General features: G+C 25.1%; 5 protein-coding genes across 5 annotated transcripts; 1 reads left to right on the forward strand and 4 right to left on the reverse strand.

Annotated features, from left to right (window-relative positions):
- Positions 1–575: 575 nt before the first annotated feature.
- LOC128956736 (lysosomal protective protein-like) lies at positions 576–2,335 on the reverse strand. The gene is made up of 4 exons (XM_054302450.1): positions 1,727–2,335; positions 1,444–1,630; positions 840–1,307; positions 576–747 (listed from the first exon to the last, which is right to left on the reverse strand). Exons 1-4 carry the CDS (start codon positions 2,316–2,318, stop codon positions 576–578), a joined length of 1,419 nt encoding a protein of 472 aa, XP_054158425.1. The 5' UTR covers positions 2,319–2,335.
- Positions 2,336–2,773: 438 nt separating this feature from the next.
- LOC128956766 (lysosomal protective protein-like) lies at positions 2,774–4,559 on the reverse strand. Its single transcript, XM_054302480.1, has 4 exons — positions 3,917–4,559; positions 3,669–3,852; positions 3,040–3,507; positions 2,774–2,955 (listed from the first exon to the last, which is right to left on the reverse strand). Exons 1-4 carry the CDS (start codon positions 4,512–4,514, stop codon positions 2,784–2,786), a joined length of 1,422 nt encoding a protein of 473 aa, XP_054158455.1. The 5' UTR covers positions 4,515–4,559; the 3' UTR covers positions 2,774–2,783.
- A 736-nt stretch (positions 4,560–5,295) lies between these two features.
- Positions 5,296–6,899, reverse strand: LOC128956771 (motile sperm domain-containing protein 2-like). Its single transcript, XM_054302487.1, has 2 exons — positions 6,861–6,899; positions 5,296–6,207 (listed from the first exon to the last, which is right to left on the reverse strand). Exon 2 carries the CDS (start codon positions 6,175–6,177, stop codon positions 5,314–5,316), a length of 864 nt encoding a protein of 287 aa, XP_054158462.1. The 5' UTR covers positions 6,178–6,207; positions 6,861–6,899; the 3' UTR covers positions 5,296–5,313.
- Positions 6,900–8,953: 2,054 nt separating this feature from the next.
- LOC128956753 (long-chain-fatty-acid--CoA ligase 4-like) lies at positions 8,954–13,565 on the reverse strand. The gene is made up of 6 exons (XM_054302466.1): positions 12,830–13,565; positions 12,617–12,750; positions 11,652–12,078; positions 10,726–10,908; positions 9,943–10,280; positions 8,954–9,403 (listed from the first exon to the last, which is right to left on the reverse strand). Exons 1-6 carry the CDS (start codon positions 13,539–13,541, stop codon positions 8,981–8,983), a joined length of 2,217 nt encoding a protein of 738 aa, XP_054158441.1. The 5' UTR covers positions 13,542–13,565; the 3' UTR covers positions 8,954–8,980.
- A 3,892-nt stretch (positions 13,566–17,457) lies between these two features.
- On the forward strand, positions 17,458–19,748 carry LOC128956737 (cytochrome P450 3A24-like). The gene is made up of 5 exons (XM_054302451.1): positions 17,458–17,760; positions 17,910–18,047; positions 18,836–19,234; positions 19,345–19,604; positions 19,680–19,748. The coding sequence occupies exons 1-5, from the start codon at positions 17,532–17,534 to the stop codon at positions 19,746–19,748; spliced, it is 1,095 nt and encodes a 364-aa protein (XP_054158426.1). The 5' UTR covers positions 17,458–17,531.
- The last annotated feature ends 387 nt before the right edge of the window (positions 19,749–20,135 follow it).

Below are 20,135 nucleotides of genomic sequence, written 5' to 3' on the forward strand. Positions count from 1 at the left end.
GAACTCATATATAAACTAAGTATATATAACCCAAATGTCAGAGTAAATCTAAGTGACACATAAAAACCAAGAGACCAAATAGGGTTCGGTTGACTCTTATATAAACCTTTAGAGGGGTGTGGTATGGCCATCATGGGCTGTCCTGTACTAACCAATTATATAATATAAACTACAAAACTATAATATATATGCAATATATATTATTATGTTTTAATATCCAACTGTTTTTATTTTTATTGTATATAGTTTATCACTTTGTAATTAAAATTATTTACTTTCCTAAATAATTTTATTAAATTTTTAAAATAATTTTATAATATTACTATTATTTATGTATACCAATATTATTATTATACTAAGATTATTTTATTTATAAACTAAATGTCATTAAAATGTTTTATTACAGTATAAGTTGAATTAAGTTTTTATTATAATTATTATTGATTGATTGAAATCAACAATTATAATTTTGCGACTCATAAAAAATAAATAAATAATAATTTGAATAAGTTTTTAGTATAATTATTATTTATTTGAATGAATTTTTTTCTTTAAATTTTTGTTGATAAATAATTTTACAATTTTACGACTCCTATTAAATCTTTGAGCACTTGTAGTGCAGCTTCGGGTTTATCTTTGGGAACCATATGTCCGGCACCTCTGACCAAAACAAACTGCAAACCCTTTTCATACCGTTCCACATAACCGCCAATAATACCGTCCGATTTACCGTCAACTGTCCACTCTCTACATCAACAATATATTATATATAAACACAACTTATTTGCAAAAAAACTACATTTTTTTGTTTTTATTAATTTGTCGGCAAACAGACATACTTATAGTGGCCATTACGTTGAAACCCCAGTTTGTCAACAAATCGCTGGTCATCAATAAAATCGCAGACCATATCAAAATCGCCGTTATATACTGTCACCCGCTGTAGGCCATACTTGTTGATCAACTGGCGTACGTTATCGTATTGAGGTGTGTATGCATATAGAAAGTCATACGGACCGCAACAAACAAACCATTGATTTTTGTCGGGTCTGTGCGCATGTATGGCCAGCTGTACGGCCGGTGTATTCAGATAATCGGTGTAACCATTTTGAGGTGGACAGATAAGTTTGGTGTTAGCCGATGAATGCCGTTGTTGTAGTGTCTGAATGCCCAGTGCCTCGAAACGGGAACGATGGTACTGTTCATACGTAGCGGTCAGGTAGGCATCATTTGGTCCACTGCAATCATCGTATATATTATAGACGTTTATTGGGTCGGTTTGGTCTAACCGTACTTCATTGCATTTACTAAATGGCAAATAACAATAAAAAATATCATAGTTTTAAAATATCATTGTTTTTTTTATTGATATTGTACTGTATATATACAGTAGTAAAAAGTTTATAATCAAAAAATTTATGTTATATTATTTATAAGACATACGTGACATTTACTGGTTTAGAGAAGTCACACTCGCGTACGGTATGGCCGTCAGCAGCGCACTGACAACAGGCCTCTATCTTGCGTTCGTACGACTCGATAGTCACCAAACCGTGTCCTAACAATAGATCAAAAACCGATTGACCGACAGCATCGACACCAGACAGAGCGCCATTACCAATACCAATGCCTAATAATAGTAGTACTTATATTATTAAACACTGTACATAATTACTCTCACCCACACACCCACACAATTAGCTCATTCAACCATTAACTCAATTACCTTTTAAATTAATATCAGTTCCAGTGCTAAGTATCTCCTGGGCCAACATCGGTATATAAATACCGGCATAACTTTCACCCATTATATAAAACTGGGTTTTCTTGAAATTTGGATATTTTTTGAAAAACTCAACTAAAGCCAGTCTATTGTCGGCAGCACTTGTAGTGTCGGTGTTGTGATAGTGTTTGTCATCTTTATAACTAAAACCAGTACCTACTGGTGCCTCAATGTACAGCATATTGACCACACGATTCCAACTGTTAGGGTTAAGTTTAAGTGTCTTTCCCGTGGCATCGACACGAAATGGTCCGTTTTCGGCAAATAGTGCAAACAGTGAACTAGCACCCGGTCCTCCCTGTAGCCATAGGACTACCGGTGCATCCGTTGGATTGGTCTCGCACTCGACAAACCAGTAAAACAAGTGTTTGCCATCAGTTATATTCAAATATCCCGCGTATTGTTTGTAATAAATTTTGTCTTTAAGTCCCGGAAGGGCTGTTATCTCATCTACATTATTGTCATCAATGGCTGTTAAATATGTAACACAATTAACTAATACAAATAAATTATAAATTATATTTAGTGCCAGCATTATTAGTTAATAAATCAATTTATAAATATAATAATAATATTTTTTAGTTATTATTATTACTTTATTGATAACATTATCGTTTTTTAATTCAGATAACACATAAAAATAAATGATTAACTAGTTTTAATATCTATTCAATTATTCAATTATAGTTTTTTTTGAAAAATATTAATAGTTGTTATCATTTTATTGTATATTATTTATCAATTTATAGTTGAGAATACTTTCATTTCAAATTATTTTCATTTATTTTTTAAAATAATTTAAAACATTAAAATATAAATAATAAGGGATTTTATTTATTTTATATTAAATTAAATTTTAATAAATTTTGTAACTTTTTTTATAGATTAATAGAATTAAAATTATTAAAAGGTTTTATTAAAAAAAATAAATAATAAGTTTTTATTATAATTATTATTTATTTGAATCAATTTTTAAAAATATTTTTATTGCTAAATTATTTTACAATTTTACGACTCCTATTAAATCTTTAAGCACTTGTAGTGCAGCTTCGGGTTTATCTTTGGGAACCATATGTCCGGAACCTCTGACCAAAACAAATTGTAAACCCTTTTCATAGCGTTCCACATAACCGCAAATAATACCGTCCGATTTACCGTCAACTGTCCACTCTCTATATCAACAAAAAAAATATATATATATAAAAACACAAATTAGTTGCTAAACTACATGTTTTTTTTTTGATGGAAATACATACTTATAGTGTCCATCCCGTTGATAGCCTAGATTGTCAACAAATCGCTGGTCATCAATAAAATCGCAGACAATATCAAAATCGCCGTTATATACTGTCACCCGTTTGAGGCCATACTTGTCGATCAGTTCGCGTACAATATCGTGTTGTGGTGTAGAGGCGTGTGTGAAATCATACGGACCGCAGCAAACATACCATTGATTTTTATCGGGTTTGCGCGCATGTATGGCCAACTGTACGGCCGGTGTATTCAAGTAATCAGAGTAACCACTTTGCGGACAAATGAGTTTATTGTTGTTTGACGATGAATACGATTGTTGTAGTGTCTGAATGCCCAGTGCCTCGAAACGGGAACTATGGTACTGGTCATACATAGAGGACAGGTAGGCATCGTTGAGTCCGCCACAATCATCGTATATATTGTAAGCGTTTAGTGCGTCGGTTTGATCTAACTTAGCTTGCTTACATTTACTATATTGATAAAAATAAAATTAAAAAAAATATTTATATAAATATCAACTAAGTTATAGAAAATAATATAATTATTTGTGTAGTTTTAATAGTCATTATTTTTTTGTTATATAAATATTATATTAAGTTTATAATAAAATATTAGTTATTATAAGACATACGTGGCATTTACTGGCTTAGCAAAGACACACTCGTTTACGGGTTGGCCGTCAGCGCACTGACAACAGGCCTCTATCTTGCGTTCGTATGACTCGATAGTCACCAATCCGTGTCCTAACAATAGATCAATAACCGACTGATCGGTACCATCCCGACCTGTTAGAGCACCATTACCGATACCAATGCCTATAAATTAAAATATTTTTAGATACATAATAATTAACACCCACTCACTCACTCACTTAATTACCTTTTAAATTAATATCAGTTTTAGTGCTAAGTATCTCCTGGGCCAACATCGGTATGTAAACACCGGCATAACTTTCACCAGTTATATAAAACGGATTTTTTTGAAGGTTTGGATATTTTTTGAAAAACTCTACTAAAGCCAGTCTATTATCGGCAGCACTGGTAGTGTCATTGTTAAAATAATTTTTGTCATCTTTATAACTGAATCCAGTACCTACTGGTGCCTCAATGTACAGCATATTTACTTCACGATTCCAACTGTAAGGATTAAGTTTAAGTGTCTTTCCCGCGGCATCGACACTAAACGGTCCGTTTTCGACAAATAGTGCAAACAATGAACTACCACCCGGTCCTCCCTGAAGCCATAGGACTACCGGTGCATCCGCTGGGTTAGTCTCGCACTCGACAAACCAATAAAACAAGTGTTTGCCATCCGGTATATTCAAATAACCCGAGTATTGTTTGAAATTGAGTTTGTCTTTAAGCCCCGGGAGGGCTGTTATTTCATCCTCATTGTTGGTGTCGACGGCAATTAAATATGTAACACAAATAACTAATTGCAATAACAATAAATTATAAATCAATTTTGTTGAATACATTTTTTACAAAAAAAATAAACTTAATATTTAGTATACTTTTGCAAATAAATCAATTATAAACTTACTTAAAAACTATAATTTTTTTATTACTTAAAACTTATTATTTGATAACATTATCGTTATACTAAAAGACCACACTTAGATTTATTACATTATTATCAGGTAATATTATAAAGTTATAATATAAATAGGTTAATAAAATATATTAAATTTTTAATTATTGATTAGTTATCAATTATTATTATTATTACTAAAAAAAATAAACAATTATTGTATTAATTTCATTATCAATATACACTTATTTGAATCATTTAATATATAGTACTGTACTTATAAATTACACTATCTTTATAATAATAAAGTTTAATTTATTTCAAATATACAAATATCAAAAATACTGTATTAGAAAATGTTATTTTTAGTAGATTTTTAAAAAATTAATTATTTCAAAATAATATATAGATATGTAATAATATTAATATTATAATAATTTAAAAATATTATTTGATTAAATAGTAAATACTTTATAATTATAGCATTTAATATTTTGATATATATAAATTAAATACATAAAATACAGTATTAGTACAGTATAAAAAAATAATTTTTTTTAAAGTTATATAGTCTTAATTTTAACAATTTTAGATAATAATACATTTTTTTTGTAATTACAGATTAGTTTCATTAAAATAAAAAATAATTACTTGCTAAATTGACAAATTACTAATAAAAAAAACAATAAATTAATATTTACAAGAAAAATAATTACATTAAAAATATATGATCCAGGTAGTTTAGTTTATTTAGCACCAATAGTGACCAATTGTTTTGCTTCCAACAAATGCGGTTCAAATATCTTAATATATTTGTCTACCTCTTTATCGGTAAACCCGTACTGCGGGGCCAACTCTTTAACCGATTTACAACCGGGCGGTGCTTCAGTAAAATCAGTGTCCAATTGACCGCCCAAATAGCACGGCAACTGATCAACGGGTATAATCGCCCGGAGCTCATCAACACTGTAGACAAATTTAATTAGTTTTTCCTGTTCGCTACCGATCCACAGTCTGGCCACTGCCCACAATGGTCTCAATAGTCGCGGTAAACTGTAGACCGTCACATGTCTCAGGCCGTATGGAAAGTAGTTGCGAAATGTATTGATCAGAAACTGTAGGAAATCCATGTCGGCATTTGAAAAGCCCAGACCTGTCAGGTCAAACACCAGCGAATAGCCACTGGCACCGGCATCCTTATCGACCAGATCCAATAGGCCGACAACAAACTGTTTGAAATAGTCGACCAGTGCCGGTATCCGACGATAGACTTTGGCCCGCAAGTACAGTACCCGACGGCCGGCCATATCGGTACCGGCCGTAAATATGGCACCAGCTTTGGTGAATTCTACGGGTACGTCGGCAACCGTACGCCGATTGATACCGAACTCTTGGCGCCACTTAAGGCATGTGTCCAATTGTGTCCGCGCTTTGCCGACATCGCCGCGATTCCACTTAATAAATCGTAGGGTTGACCACTCGTCCCGTTCGACCCGTTCCACATCAATCGGGTCATAGATTTCGGGATCCTGTTTGTTGCGATCGAGTATATACTGGCGCACATCGGGTATGAGTTCCCGATAGTCAACTAATTGTCGTTCATTTGGCATATTTTTTTAATAATATTTTTAAACAAATATCTAAAATAAAAAATAATAAAATATAAATTAATGTTTAATAGTTTTAATAAATAAATTAGTTTTAAATAAGTTGTAAAAACTAGATATTTTTCTAAATAATAAATCAAAAATCAAAATATATAATACTCTACTTAAATAATATTTTATTATTTGTTTTTATTTAGAAATAATAATCTAGAAATAGATAAAATAATTTTATTTGTTTACTAATATGTTTTGTATATCAATCAATAAACTTAGATAATATCCAGAATATCTCTATATTAACAAAATAGTCAATATTTTAAAGATATTATATATCATTTTGTGTCAATGTAATTCACAAAATATATTTTTTTTTAAATTAAATTTCTAAATTGTTATGAAAATATTAATCAAATTGTAATAATAAAGTTTTAATTTTATGTTAATAAAATCATATAAGTAATATTATACTTAGTTTTCTAGGTATTAAACTTTAAATTTTTCAATAGTATCAATGTTTATTTGATTATTTAACCTTGATGATTTAGGTCAATTAAAATTATTTGCATAAAGATCAAAGATACTGATTTGACAATTTTGAATAATATTTGAAATTATAATAAAACTCAATAATTAAATTAATAATTAAAATAGTTTAATTAAAAACATCTGTAATTAATATAACTTACGTTTAATTTTATGGCTGATTTGTGATGATTTAAAATTTTGTATTCAAAATACAAACATAAATATTTTAGTAATTACATCAATTATAACAAATAAATAGATAATTACAGTAATATTATTTATAATAATATTATCTGTGATTTTACTGTATATTATTTAATCGACAATAATTAATCAGTTTAGATACATAATAATTTAAATTTCATTTACAATTTTTATTATAATTATAATACAAAAAAAATTATATTATATTAAAAAACTGATTAAAAACCAGACATAAAAAATTTTAACCAATTTTTTTGTATATTTAAATTGATTATTAACACAACAAAAAAAATATCTTTTTAATTAAAAATTTTTACTAATATTTATATATATTTATATAACTTTTGATGTCTAGTCATAATTTCAAATATACAGGTATACAATATTATAATAATAATAATAACACGTATGACTTATGATTAATAATAATAATAATAATTTAAATTATATTTTTACTATAAAATATGATTTTCTTTTCAAGAAAAACATTACTAAATGATAGTGAAATACAGTTATATAATGTTATAGTAATAATAATACTGTATTTAATAATTCAATGTTATGATTTGATACATACAAAAAAATAAAAATATAAATTAACAAAAAAAACATCATCATATAATAAACACTTGATATTTTATGTGGCATTCAATTACATTATAAACAAACATAAATTGTGTATATAATTTAGTGGGTATTTATTTTATTTTTATTTAGGGGAGTGTAGACTAAAATGTATGACCTGTAAGAGAGAGAGAGAGAGAAAGAGAGAGAGAGTGAGAGAGAGAGAGAGAGAGACCAGTATTTCCAAGGCTAGAGTCAATAGTATTGAAAAATTATTAAAAATGATTTCACTGTTAAAATTTTTTTATGGTTGCATTTTTCTCAATTTTACTCTCACTAGTGATGGGAAATTACAAAACTTTATTTCAATAATCAGATCATTTGTTTAGTTTTTTTACAGGTATTTACACTGTAATTACCACTGTTATTATTGTATAGTAAAAATCAATGCAATTATGCAATGCATTTACGCCAATCATAATCCCAAAAAACAGGTTTTATTTTTCAAAAACATTATGTTATTTTATTCATCAATATTTTTGTAATGTTTATCCTCTAAAAACAAATAATTGCATACAATTTAATACTGACGTGGGTTTACCCATATATATATATATATATAAATTTATTATACTATTATTATTACAGGTTAATGATATAATTTATGTAAATATTAGTTAATTAATATTTAAAGTTTTATAATTTTATTAATACATTGTATAAAATGATTTAATATATTTATTTATTAAAATATTTATTACAGTAATATTTATTTATAATTATTTTTGTTTGCAAAAAGTAAATTAAAAAATTTTATAATTTATTTTACTTATATTTTATTTAGTTAAAATCATTTTTAATTAGTTTATTATTGTTTAACAATTTACATATAATAATATTATATGTATAAATATTTTAATATTGACAAGCATAATATTAAAGTTTTTTATATAAAAAACTTAATTAAATAAAGTTTTATTAATATTAGTTAAAAGGGAAAATAGTGAAAATAACTGTAAGTTAGATTTAAAAAATATAATTAACTTTCAATATAGTATTATTGTTATAATTATTACACAATATTTTAGTTTATCCTAATTTATAATCTATGACATTAAACTAGAAAAATAATTTTATTAACTATTATAATAAATTTAATCTAAATGGTTGTCTAAGTTCAATATTAATTGAACATTAAATTATTAAACATTTATATTTATATATATATATATATATATATATATATTAAATATACTGTATATAGAATTTTATTTTAAAAATTTAATATTAAAAACAATTTATAATTTAATTAAATTTATTAAAAATAAATGCTTACAAAATAAAGTATCTCGAAATTAACTTATTTAAAAATAATTGAAACAAATATTTATAAAAAAAATAATAATTTATACAATAAAATTAAATAATATATATATATATATAAACACAAAAAATAATGCACATTAAAATATTATAAGTTTATAATAATATTTAATATTAATTTTTAGATTAATTACATATTATTGATTTTGGCTAATTTGACGGCACCTTTGATAACGGCAAACATGGCATCAATATCTTTACGATGTTTGTCCATAATTGGCACCCGTTTTAATTTCATGGCACCCGTCAACAGGCCATTATCAGGTGTCCACGGCTGATGACAAACAGTGATCATTGTAGGTATTTCCCTACGATTAAGTCCCTGTCCGTATGATGTCTCTATCAGTGACTGATGTATATGTTTGACGACCAGACTGTTTGCACAGATCTCGTCCAGTGCTGTACTATCGTCGTCACCGATGTTCAGCTGTCGGCACAGTTTGGACAGTGCCTGAGGGTTGGGCTGTATGAGAGCTACCAATCGGTCAACAATGGCATCGCCGACAACACACGCGTTATCGATGAACGGGTCGTTTTTAAGGCATGCCTCGATCTGTTAAATAAATAATACAATTAATAATAATAATAATAAACAATAGTACTAATTGTTGTTTATTGATATTATAGTTTTTTTTTAAAAGTTGGCAATTATTTTTGCTAAATATGATAATAATAAATATCAATGTGATTTTAATTTTATTTTTTTTAAACTGTAAATAAATATATATGCAAATTTAATATGGGTTTATATAGTTTTATAATAATAATTTATGATAGAAATGTTGAATCTGCTGTAAAATAAATAATATTTAAATTGATGATTATTTTTACATTATAAATTTAGTTTTTTTTTCTAAATTATATCAATTTAAATTTAATAATTATAAACATTTTACTAATTGTCAATTAATTGTTGATTAAAACTTATAAAATTATAAGATAAACTAATATAATATTTGATTCACACACAAACACAAAAAAATATAACTGAATGTTAAATATTTAAAAAAATTAATAATTATTTGTAATTTAATACATACAAAAAATAAAATAATTTTAATACTTTAATTGATTAGTAATATTAATACATACTTTGCCTAATGAAACAAACTCTCCGTTTGATAGTTTGATTAAATCTTTTTTGCGGTCAATAATCCTGACGGTGCCGTCGGTATAGATTTCGCCGATATCGCCGGTCATAAACCATCGCAAGCCGTCACTGTCGGTATAAAAGCTCTGGTCGTTCAACGATCGCAGCTTAAAGTAGCCATTGGTTATCATATGTCCGCCGACCACTATCTCGCCTCTCGGGTGCGGCTTATCGGCCACTGAATAGCCACCCTCTGCCCAGTCTTTCAGTTTGATTCGGACGCCATTCAAGGGTCCGCCCACTCGTCCATAGGATAGGTCGTCAAAGTCCATACAGAGAACTATTTTTTTTTTATAAATATTATTTTACAATAAAAAAAATATTTAAACATAAATTAATAATTGTTTGATTTATAAATTTAAATTATAAAACAGTATTATAGATAAATTCAATAATACATTAAATATGTGTTTCTTAAGTTATTAGTGATATTTTTTCAAAATAAAAAATATAATAAATTGTAATAAATTATTATTATTAATAATTATACTAATTTTTTAAAAAAGCAAACTAAATTAGATTTCAACTGAAATAGCATTTAAATGTTATTTATTATTATTTTGTTTACATATTGTTTATTGAAAAATGTTTTATCAAACAAGAATGTAAAAATATTTAAATTAATAAATTAAATATAAATTTATAATATGTTTAAAACTTAATATACTGTATATTAGATATAAAAGATAATATAAATATATATATATTTAATTTATCAAACATACCGGCGCCGCAAGTTTCGGTAGTTCCATATCCTTGTATAAGCTTGACATTAACTGAGCATTTGATCAGTGATTGCAATTGCTGGGACAGGGGTGCACTGCCCACCACCATATACTCTAGTCGACCGCCCAATTGCTCTCTAACCTTACCGCACAGTAATGTGTTAACTATGGGTGTATTGTATCCTAAAAATTTATATAAAAAAATTATTTACTTAAACAATATAATAATTAATTAATCAATCAATAGATTAAAATATATTTTTAAAATCTGTTTAATTTACTTATTGTTTAGAAATATTTTCAAAATAACATTTTTTTTGGTTAGACATTATGTTACTGTATTTTAAACTAATGTATTGTTTAGATAGATATGTGGGTCAATGATTAAAAAAATAGTTTTTTATATGAAATATACCTGTATTTAATTTTTTTATGATAATAATATTAATGATTATTGACAGCGGGACTACTTAACACTAACTAATATAATAAATAGCTATTTTATAAAAATAGTAATATAATAATAATATTAACAAATTATAATAAGAAATAATGATTTTCTTTTCTTTTTTTAAAAAGTGTGTTATTTTACAGTAAGTGCTATATTAAGGATGCTATTAATCTAATTATTTTTAGTGTTTTTAATATCTAATATAAAATGAAATTACTTATAGTATTATCAAAATTATTTTTTTTTCTAGGAATTGAATTACAAATTATTTTTACAAATGTCACTGAACTCTCTCTCTCTCTCTCTCTCTCTCTCTCTCTCTCTCTCTCTTTCTCTTAGTCTTAATAATAATGATAATAATAATAAAAATATAAAATATCTGATGACTGAAAATATATGAGAAAAACAAATAAAAAATTTTATTAGTTTTTTAATACTATTAATATAATTGATTTTGAATATTAATTGATAATACCTTTTTGAATCCAATGGGACTTATAGTTAATTAGATAGTTAAATATATGAGTTGACACCGGTGTACGTGATGCTAGTTTAGCATACATTTCTTTGCGTATACGATCGAGTACTAGAGGAACAGTAGTCATAATTGTCGGCTTCAGTAGCTGTATGTCACTGGTAGTTCCCGGTGCCAGACCCGGTGCCGTTTCGTTCAGTGTAAACGGTGTGCCGAAACCTATTTTGACACCACCGAGAAATAGGAATAACTCGATGGTTGCCTCAAGTATGTGTGCCTGGGGCAGGTAGGCTATGTAGGTATGTCGTGGACCGTCCATCATTATATCTCTGACCACTGTAGCCATGGCCATACAGGCCTCTTTGAGCTGGGCCTGTGTGGCTATAACACCCTTGGGTAGGCCACTGGTACCGCTTGTGTACATAATCTGTAGTAATGATAGATTTATTATTATTAATAATAATCAATAATTATTGTATTTTTTAATAGTTATAATATCAAATTAACTTATTATTAATTAATATTGCTATTGAATGTCTAAAATAAATTATCTTATTTATTAAACAGTTAAGTATAACCATCAAATAATTGATTTAAAAAAATCATATTGTAATTTTAAATTTTTAAATTGTTAATTATTTTTTTAAAAAAGGTTAAATATTTTTAACAAAATTAAGTATTATATAGAATAAAATAAAAATTTTCATAAATATAAGCAAAAATTATTGAAACAATTGAAAATTTACTGTTACTGTAAATTTACACTAAAAAAAACTGTAAACTTACACTTAGAAAAAAAATTGATAAAAATATTTTAATTTGTGAATTTGATAGTAGTGTTATATGAATTGTGCATATTATCTATACTGTATATATAATTATATATATTTATAAAGTATATATTTTTTTAAACAGTTTTTAATAATTAATATTACAATTTAAAAAAAAAATCAAACAACACTTACCAGACATTCGTGTTTCGGGTCCAACGGTTTGAATGTAAAGTTTTGTCCCGATTGTTGGCCAGCATTTTCTACCGAACTCAGTGCTAGCACTTTGATTTCGGGCGGAAAACTGTAGTTTTGTTCACCTGTTGGACCTTTTTTTTTAAAAAAAAACATATAATTAGTGATTACAAGTTATTACAGTAATAGAGTTATTATTATTATTATCCATACCTTCAAAATAGATAATAGTCTCGACTTTGGGTAACCTATCGGATAGTCCGGCCAATCGTTTAATTAGTTCATAACTGGTCACCAAATATTTGACTTCTGTTTCATTGAGTGCATGTACAACACCGTCGTCGCTGAGCGTATGAAACACAGTGACCGCTACGGCACCCATACGGCCGATAGCTGCTGACATCAGGAAATACTGTGCACTTGTCTCGGAATAGATGGCCACCCGATCGGCAGTACGGATACCAGTGGCCATAAGTCCGCGCGATATGTTGTCAATGCGTTGGCTGACTTCACCCAATGTCATCCACTTGTAGTCACTTAGCCGATACTTTCGCAGTACTTTGCCGTCAATTTTTATTGGCCGACCCTCGCTGTCCATTTGAATCTCTTCGGCCAACACATCACGATAGCCAATGGCTTGTTTGTCCAGCGGATACAGTTCGCGGACTTTATCAAAAGCATCGGCTATTGTACAACAATCCATCAGCGGATGATAGGGTAGATCAACATTGCGTACCCATTGAGAGTCGGGATCGGTTGGATCCGATCGATGTCCGCCACAATTGGCTGCTATTGTCCGTTGTTTGGCCGGTTTCTGTACGATATAATATACCGGTAATGTCAGGTACGTATAGCACGTGACTGTTAGGCGCGTGAAAAACATAAACACATGAATTAGGATATCTTTGACGAGATTATTAGACATTTTTTTTGTTTTATTAGTTCAAACAATTACTATTAAATAATTAAATATTTTAATTATTATTTCACGTTAAAAATTAAGTTAAATTTATGTATACAAACATTATAATTATATATTTTATGACATTTATTATATATTTTGTTGTATTGATATTTTATTTATTAACACAAATATGTAATATTAATTTCATAATAATAATAATAATAATAATATAAATATTATTATTAATTTAATTGATATTTATTTTTAATTAACTTTTATGTATTTTAATAACAATTTTTAAGTTATCATATGTTATCAATATTTTGATAAAATTATTATTAACAAACATTTATCATTTTGACTGAAAGTTGGTTTTTTAGTTTTTTTTTAAAAATCACATTAAGTTCAATAATTTATAAATACTATTTGTATAAATAATTTACTTTAAGATAACACATAATATTTTTCTATAACACTAATTACAAAACATTTGCTTATTAATTATCAATAGTATAAACATTTAAATAATTTGAAATATTTTTTACATTTTTTTCAGGTAAATCAATGTTAAAATTATTATTAATATTTAAATTATATGTTCATTGGTTGTAAACAATTATTATAATTATTATTATTATTATTATAGTCGGAGTTTTTTCTATATAAAAATTAAATATTTTTTTTATATATTAATTGAACTGGGAAATTTGTTATTTAACAAATAAATAATATTTAATTATTTTTTTATCTGAAATAGTTTCCTCTATAATAATACAATAGTAATCACTTGTTTTTTTAAAAAATATATATACTGTAGATAACAGTACGAAAATTTTAACCAACAATAATAAATAAAATTATTTATTTAATTTTTTAAAAATAAAAATAGTGTATATATTTCACTGTAAAATCTTTTAAAAACTAAACGCTCTGTCGATCAATGAAGTCGTCGTCCAAATGAAAAATGTATAGAAAATACTTATGAAATAATAAGAAATTTTCAATTGAAGAAAAAAAACGGTTAATTGAGTTAAACTAAACTACTATTTTTACATATCATATCTGAGGACTAGTTTTTTTTACATTATTTTTTTTGTTGTTTTTGTATTTTATAAATATAACACAAATTGAGTGTTTTCCCAATTTGTATTACCTGTTCCTCATTGCAATATATGTATACAATATACTGTATATATATATAGTATAACTGGTGACCAAAACTTGATATGTAATCACATCTATATATATAGTATATACAGGTATTATATATATATATATACAGGTGCGCATACGTGTTCACTATATTAAAGTATATGTATATATATATACAGTGTATATCTTATTGTATGAATATAACCCAAAACATAGGTTATTGATGTTTACATCCACTGCCCTAAAGGCATAGTCACCTATTAAAGTGGTTTTATATTCATAATATTATTATTATTTTAAAACATTTATTATACAAAGTAACAAATAATTTTAATAATATTTATATCAATTATTTACTATTGATTTCAAAAACACACACAAATATTTTTACATTAATATTAATAAAGAAGTTTTTTAAAATATTAATTAAATGATTATTTAAATAGTGTATTAAAATAAAATTATAAATATTTAATAGTAAATATATTAGTTAACAATTTTTTCAAAAAAATAAACAATAACTTAACAATATTCAATTGATTTTTTCAACTTATATTATAAGCACCCTTTTTAATAAAACTGTTTGAGAAAATATGACAAAAAACATACAACATTTTTTGTATTTAACATATTTTTTTAAGTTAGAAATATATTTTTAACTAATAATAAATTTTTATTTGACCTAATAAAAACAATTTATCAATAAAAATAAATATTATTATTTTTATTATTAATTTAGTTTTTACATTAGTTTAAATAAAAAAAAAAAATTACATTATATAGTGAATTGTATAATGAATTTTATTTTGAAAAATCTATTGTAAGTAATAATTTTGTTGTGAAAAGTAGTTTTTAAAAAATTTACGTTTATATAAGTAATAATAAAATAATAATAAATTATTTCCTAATATTATTTGAAAAACTATTCATTTGTATTGATAACTCCCACATATTGTTTGTGTAAAAACTTTTTTTTAAGTGATATATTTATATAAGAGTCATTCAAATTAACTAAAAATATTTTTATCTAACAATAGGTAAACATTTTTTATTAAAAAAAATCTTAACCTTTGTTGCAACAATAATATGCAAATAAATTAAATAATAATAACTATAAATATATCTTCATGTTTATAAAGATATTAACAATTAAAAAATATCTAACATTTCATTATTTATTTATTGTTAAATATTTGTAATCATTTTTCAACAACAACAACAAAATAATAAGTAAATAAATTATAATAATGTTTACTATTCTATTGTTATATATTAAACACAATAATTAATTATATTATTATTATTACTGTATTACTATATTAATTTTTTAATAGTAAAAATCATTATGGTAATCATTTTGTTTTTCTAGTGAAAAAAGTGTACATAAAATAAATAAATTTCAAAAATCATACATGATAATTTTAAATATTATTAGCAATAATTGCAATACATGTTGAAACAGTTATAAAATAATAATCATTGAGTTTGAAAGTAAACAGTATAAGTAGTACAGTATATAAAGATTTTTTGTTGTTGTAAAACAATGATTGTTTTGTTAACTATTAATAAATACAATGAATAAATATATCTTAATTAAGAAATTTTAGTTAAAACTTATAATGTAAACTATAGGACTTAGAAAATAATAGTTATCATAACTAATTTGTTATATATTTTTTATGATAAAACTAAAATATTTAAAATTATTACAAAAATCATACCCTAACTTTACATTGATATAATAATAATAATAGGATAAAAATATTGTAAATATAATTACTAATTTTGTATGCAATAGTTTATTATATTAAAATACATTTATATAATAATACGATCTTTTTAGGTCTATTGATGAATATTTTTTTAGGGGTAATTAACATAATTAATGAATTATCAAGGTTAAATTATACCTATTTACTATTAGTAGGTAACACTAAATAAATAGATGAATATAAACTAGCTAATTTAAAAGACAAATAAAAAAATTTGAATACTAAAATAAATCAGTTTTCTTTAAGCAAGCACTTTTTAATTTGTTAAGTATATTAAATAAATTTAAATGATTTCAACTAAAATTATCATTACTAAATTAAACTTGTTAATAATTGTCTATTGTGTCAATTGTCTAGTGTTTCTTATGATTATTTTCTATTAGGAATCGATAGATTAGGATTTTGGTTTAAAAAAAACCGATCCGCGGATAACAACCGGTACCCCCTATACCTACTCAATGTTGTGGCTAATCATAAAATAAATCACAACATATACAGTATAATTATGTTTTATTATAAACATTACATGTATTAATAATTAATATTAATTATTATAACAGTATTATGTTTGATGTGGAGATCCCAGATTGCAATTTATAATTTATATTCAAACATTAAGTTCTCGTGTTTTTTTTGAACCATGTTTTATTACTAAACATTTTTCATAAATTTTATATTTTAATATTTTCTATAAATTAGATAAATTAAATAATCATAATAATGATCATTATTTACATTCTATTATGCATAATAATAACAATAATTTTAATTATAGCAATAAGCATTGTAATGTAAGTTAATAATAATAATAATAATAATAAATAATAATAAATAATAATTAGTAAAATATATATTAAATACTAAAAATTTTATTTTTATAAATTAAAATATGTATTAATTTAGATCAGCTATTTTAAAAAGTTTGTATTATAAAAAACATGGCATTGAATTTGTATATTTGATAAATATGAAATTTTTAATATTTAATCAATATAAACTATTTTGCGAACTATCGGCCAAATGTGGCAAAGTTTATGCCATTAATAAATTTGTTGTCATCAATGATCCGGATTTGTTGGAAGAGATTATGGTTACAAACAGTCAGGTGACGATCGGACGGTGCGATTTTCATTTGGGTAGAGATGACTATTCACTGTCTGAGACATTGCTATTTCAAAACGATTATCACAAATGGAAACGGATTCGTAAGATTATGGGACAGGCATTCACACCAATCAAACTTAAGGATCAGATGCCATACAATGAACATATTGCTGATCGACTGGTCGACCATTTGGAACAGTATTCAAGCACTGGTATATGTTTTTCTTTTATAATCTAAATTTCTATATTTAAATTATATATTAATATTAATACATAGAGTCTACATTTTATAATGAATAAAACATATAAATTAATATGATATTTTATTTGTTTCTATTATATACTGTAAAATATGACCAAGGTACAAATTTTGATATCAAAAATTCACTGGTATCATTTTCATTAGACGTTATCAATGCTTATGTGTTTGGCGCCAGTATTAACACATTTGACAACAATGATCATCCGTTTTTGGTAAACGCCAACAAACTATTTTCATGTAATAGAAATCTATTTAGTTTGACAGCAATATTATTCCCAAAAATTGCCAATTTATTAGATATTAATCCAATCAACTATAAAGCATTGAAATATTTTGTAAATGTTGTCAAAAATATTATATCATTTAAAAGCTATGGTGATCTTCTTTTTTTTAAATATCATAATTTAATATTTGTTACCTATTTTCATATACAACTTATTTATTTTATTAGTTATTTGCTTAATATCTCATATAAATATATATTATATACAGTATGTTCCAAAACTATCTTGTACAAACAGGTCTCAAACTCGTACCAGATAGTTTTATAAACTAACTGTATATATATATATATATATAGTCTGGGGGTTTTCAATTTCAAAATCTCGATTTTAGAAGGGGGTATTTTGTTTTATCCCCACCCCTTGCTTAAACTTGATATAAATATATGTTATTATTAATATAACGGTAGATAAATGATAAATAAATAATACATAGATTTCTATATATTAAAAAACTTTATTTAAAAAATAATTTATAATTTTAAAAATAACACTTATATTATGAAAATTATAAATCAATTTATTTATGATAACTTATATATATTTGGTAGCTTTTTCATATACAACTTATTTATTTTTAGTTATTTGACTAATATCTCATATTTAAATATATATATATATATAATTTTATATCACGGTTAAGAATACATTTCTCTAAAAAATAAAATTTATTTTTAAAATTATAAATCAATGTATTTATGATAACTAATATATATACATATATATATTATTTGTTTTAAAAAGATACAACAAACAATACAAACTTTATTCAAATGATGATTAAGAAAAGACAACATATTTTGAATAATAATAATAATAATAATAATAGCAATTCCCGGGAACAGTATCTCAACGATAAAGAGCTCACAGAACAGGCAATTATTTTGTTGATCACCGGCTTTGAGTCAATGAGTAATTCTTTATGTAATGCTGTCTACTATTTAGCCAAACATCCCGATTGTCAACAAAAACTCTATGAAGAAGTGTTCACTTATTTCAGTAACAGACAGACAGACAGTTATGATATGGCTATCAATGAACTCAAGTATTTGAATGCTGTCATCAATGAGACACTTCGTATGGCACCTCCAGTCGCTTACTTTCCACGACTCATCGCTCAGGACTATAAATTTAAAAATACTAGTATTTTATTTTTATTTATTTTAGTTTAGTTAATAATAAATTTATTTATTTTTAAATTTATTATATATTTTTTTAATTATACAAAATATATTTTATTATAATAATAATAGACATAACATTACCAAAAGGCTCGGTACTTTTGGTACAGCCTTATGTTATGCACCGATGGCCACAATATTATGCCGATCCCGATATGTTTAATCCAAATCGTTTTATGGATCCAATGTCTAAACCGCCGTCCAATGTATTCATACCCTTTGGAAACGGTCCGCGCATTTGTATCGCACAATATTTTGCTTTGAATGAAATGCGTATATCTATTGCAAAATTAATACTAAACTATGATTTTGCATTAGCACCGGGATTTCAGGTACTTTTCTCATAAAATATAAGTAATTTAAAAAAAAATTATGAATTATTGAAAAATTAAATTTTTTATCCATAGATAAGTTATTATAATCTCAATGAACTCATGAATCCAAAACAAGTGTTAGTAAACATAAGAAAACGTTAATTAAATTAAATTTTATTACAATTTTGATAATTATTGATTACAATTTCTTTTTAAATTTACATTTATTAATTACTTTTTACCAGTAAAAATATTTAAATTTTCAAAAATTATTATCAATTGTATAATATTGTAATTATTGTATTAACATTTAATTGAATGTAATAACTATAATAAAATAACACAAATAAATAATTCATATTAATTATGAATATACTGTATTGAATGTCATATAATTTATGTTATATTAATTGTAAACCACATTCAGTGCAGCCATTGATTTAATAACTATATCTATTGTGTTAAGCATTTTGATTGTAGTTAATATAATAACAATAATCAAATATAATAATAATTTATTATTTCATAGGTATTCATAAGCATGTGAAG

The sequence above is a fragment of the Oppia nitens genome, unplaced genomic scaffold, assembly GCF_028296485.1.
Source record: "Oppia nitens isolate AA-2021 unplaced genomic scaffold, nextdenovo-longstitch-racon4-pilon3 scaffold32_pilon_pilon_pilon, whole genome shotgun sequence".
Classification (NCBI taxonomy): Eukaryota; Metazoa; Arthropoda; class Arachnida; order Sarcoptiformes; family Oppiidae; genus Oppia; species Oppia nitens.

What these genes read in the sequence shown, in the direction of transcription:
- LOC128956737 (XM_054302451.1), top strand. Translation starts at nt 17,532, where the DNA reads ATGGTTACAAACAGTCAGGTGACGATCGGACGGTGCGATTTTCATTTG. An exon ending in GGAACAGTATTCAAGCACTG is followed by an intron (nt 17,761 to 17,909) that starts GTATATGTTTTT and finishes AATATGACCAAG; the next exon opens with GTACAAATTTTGATATCAAA. An exon ending in CATTAGCACCGGGATTTCAG is followed by an intron (nt 19,605 to 19,679) that starts GTACTTTTCTCA and finishes TTTTATCCATAG; the next exon opens with ATAAGTTATTATAATCTCAA.
- LOC128956736 (XM_054302450.1), bottom strand. Translation starts at nt 2,318, where the DNA reads ATGCTGGCACTAAATATAATTTATAATTTATTTGTATTAGTTAATTGT. An exon ending in AACTGATATTAATTTAAAAG is followed by an intron (nt 1,631 to 1,726) that starts GTAATTGAGTTA and finishes TACTATTATTAG; the next exon opens with GCATTGGTATTGGTAATGGC. An exon ending in CAACGTAATGGCCACTATAA is followed by an intron (nt 748 to 839) that starts GTATGTCTGTTT and finishes TTGTTGATGTAG; the next exon opens with AGAGTGGACAGTTGACGGTA.
- LOC128956766 (XM_054302480.1), bottom strand. Translation starts at nt 4,514, where the DNA reads ATGTATTCAACAAAATTGATTTATAATTTATTGTTATTGCAATTAGTT. An exon ending in GCTAAGCCAGTAAATGCCAC is followed by an intron (nt 3,508 to 3,668) that starts GTATGTCTTATA and finishes TTATCAATATAG; the next exon opens with TAAATGTAAGCAAGCTAAGT. An exon ending in CAACGGGATGGACACTATAA is followed by an intron (nt 2,956 to 3,039) that starts GTATGTATTTCC and finishes TTGTTGATATAG; the next exon opens with AGAGTGGACAGTTGACGGTA.
- LOC128956771 (XM_054302487.1), bottom strand. Translation starts at nt 6,177, where the DNA reads ATGCCAAATGAACGACAATTAGTTGACTATCGGGAACTCATACCCGAT.
- LOC128956753 (XM_054302466.1), bottom strand. Translation starts at nt 13,541, where the DNA reads ATGTCTAATAATCTCGTCAAAGATATCCTAATTCATGTGTTTATGTTT. An exon ending in GACTATTATCTATTTTGAAG is followed by an intron (nt 12,751 to 12,829) that starts GTATGGATAATA and finishes TTAAAAAAAAAG; the next exon opens with GTCCAACAGGTGAACAAAAC. An exon ending in GTCCCATTGGATTCAAAAAG is followed by an intron (nt 10,909 to 11,651) that starts GTATTATCAATT and finishes ATAAATTTTTAG; the next exon opens with GATACAATACACCCATAGTT.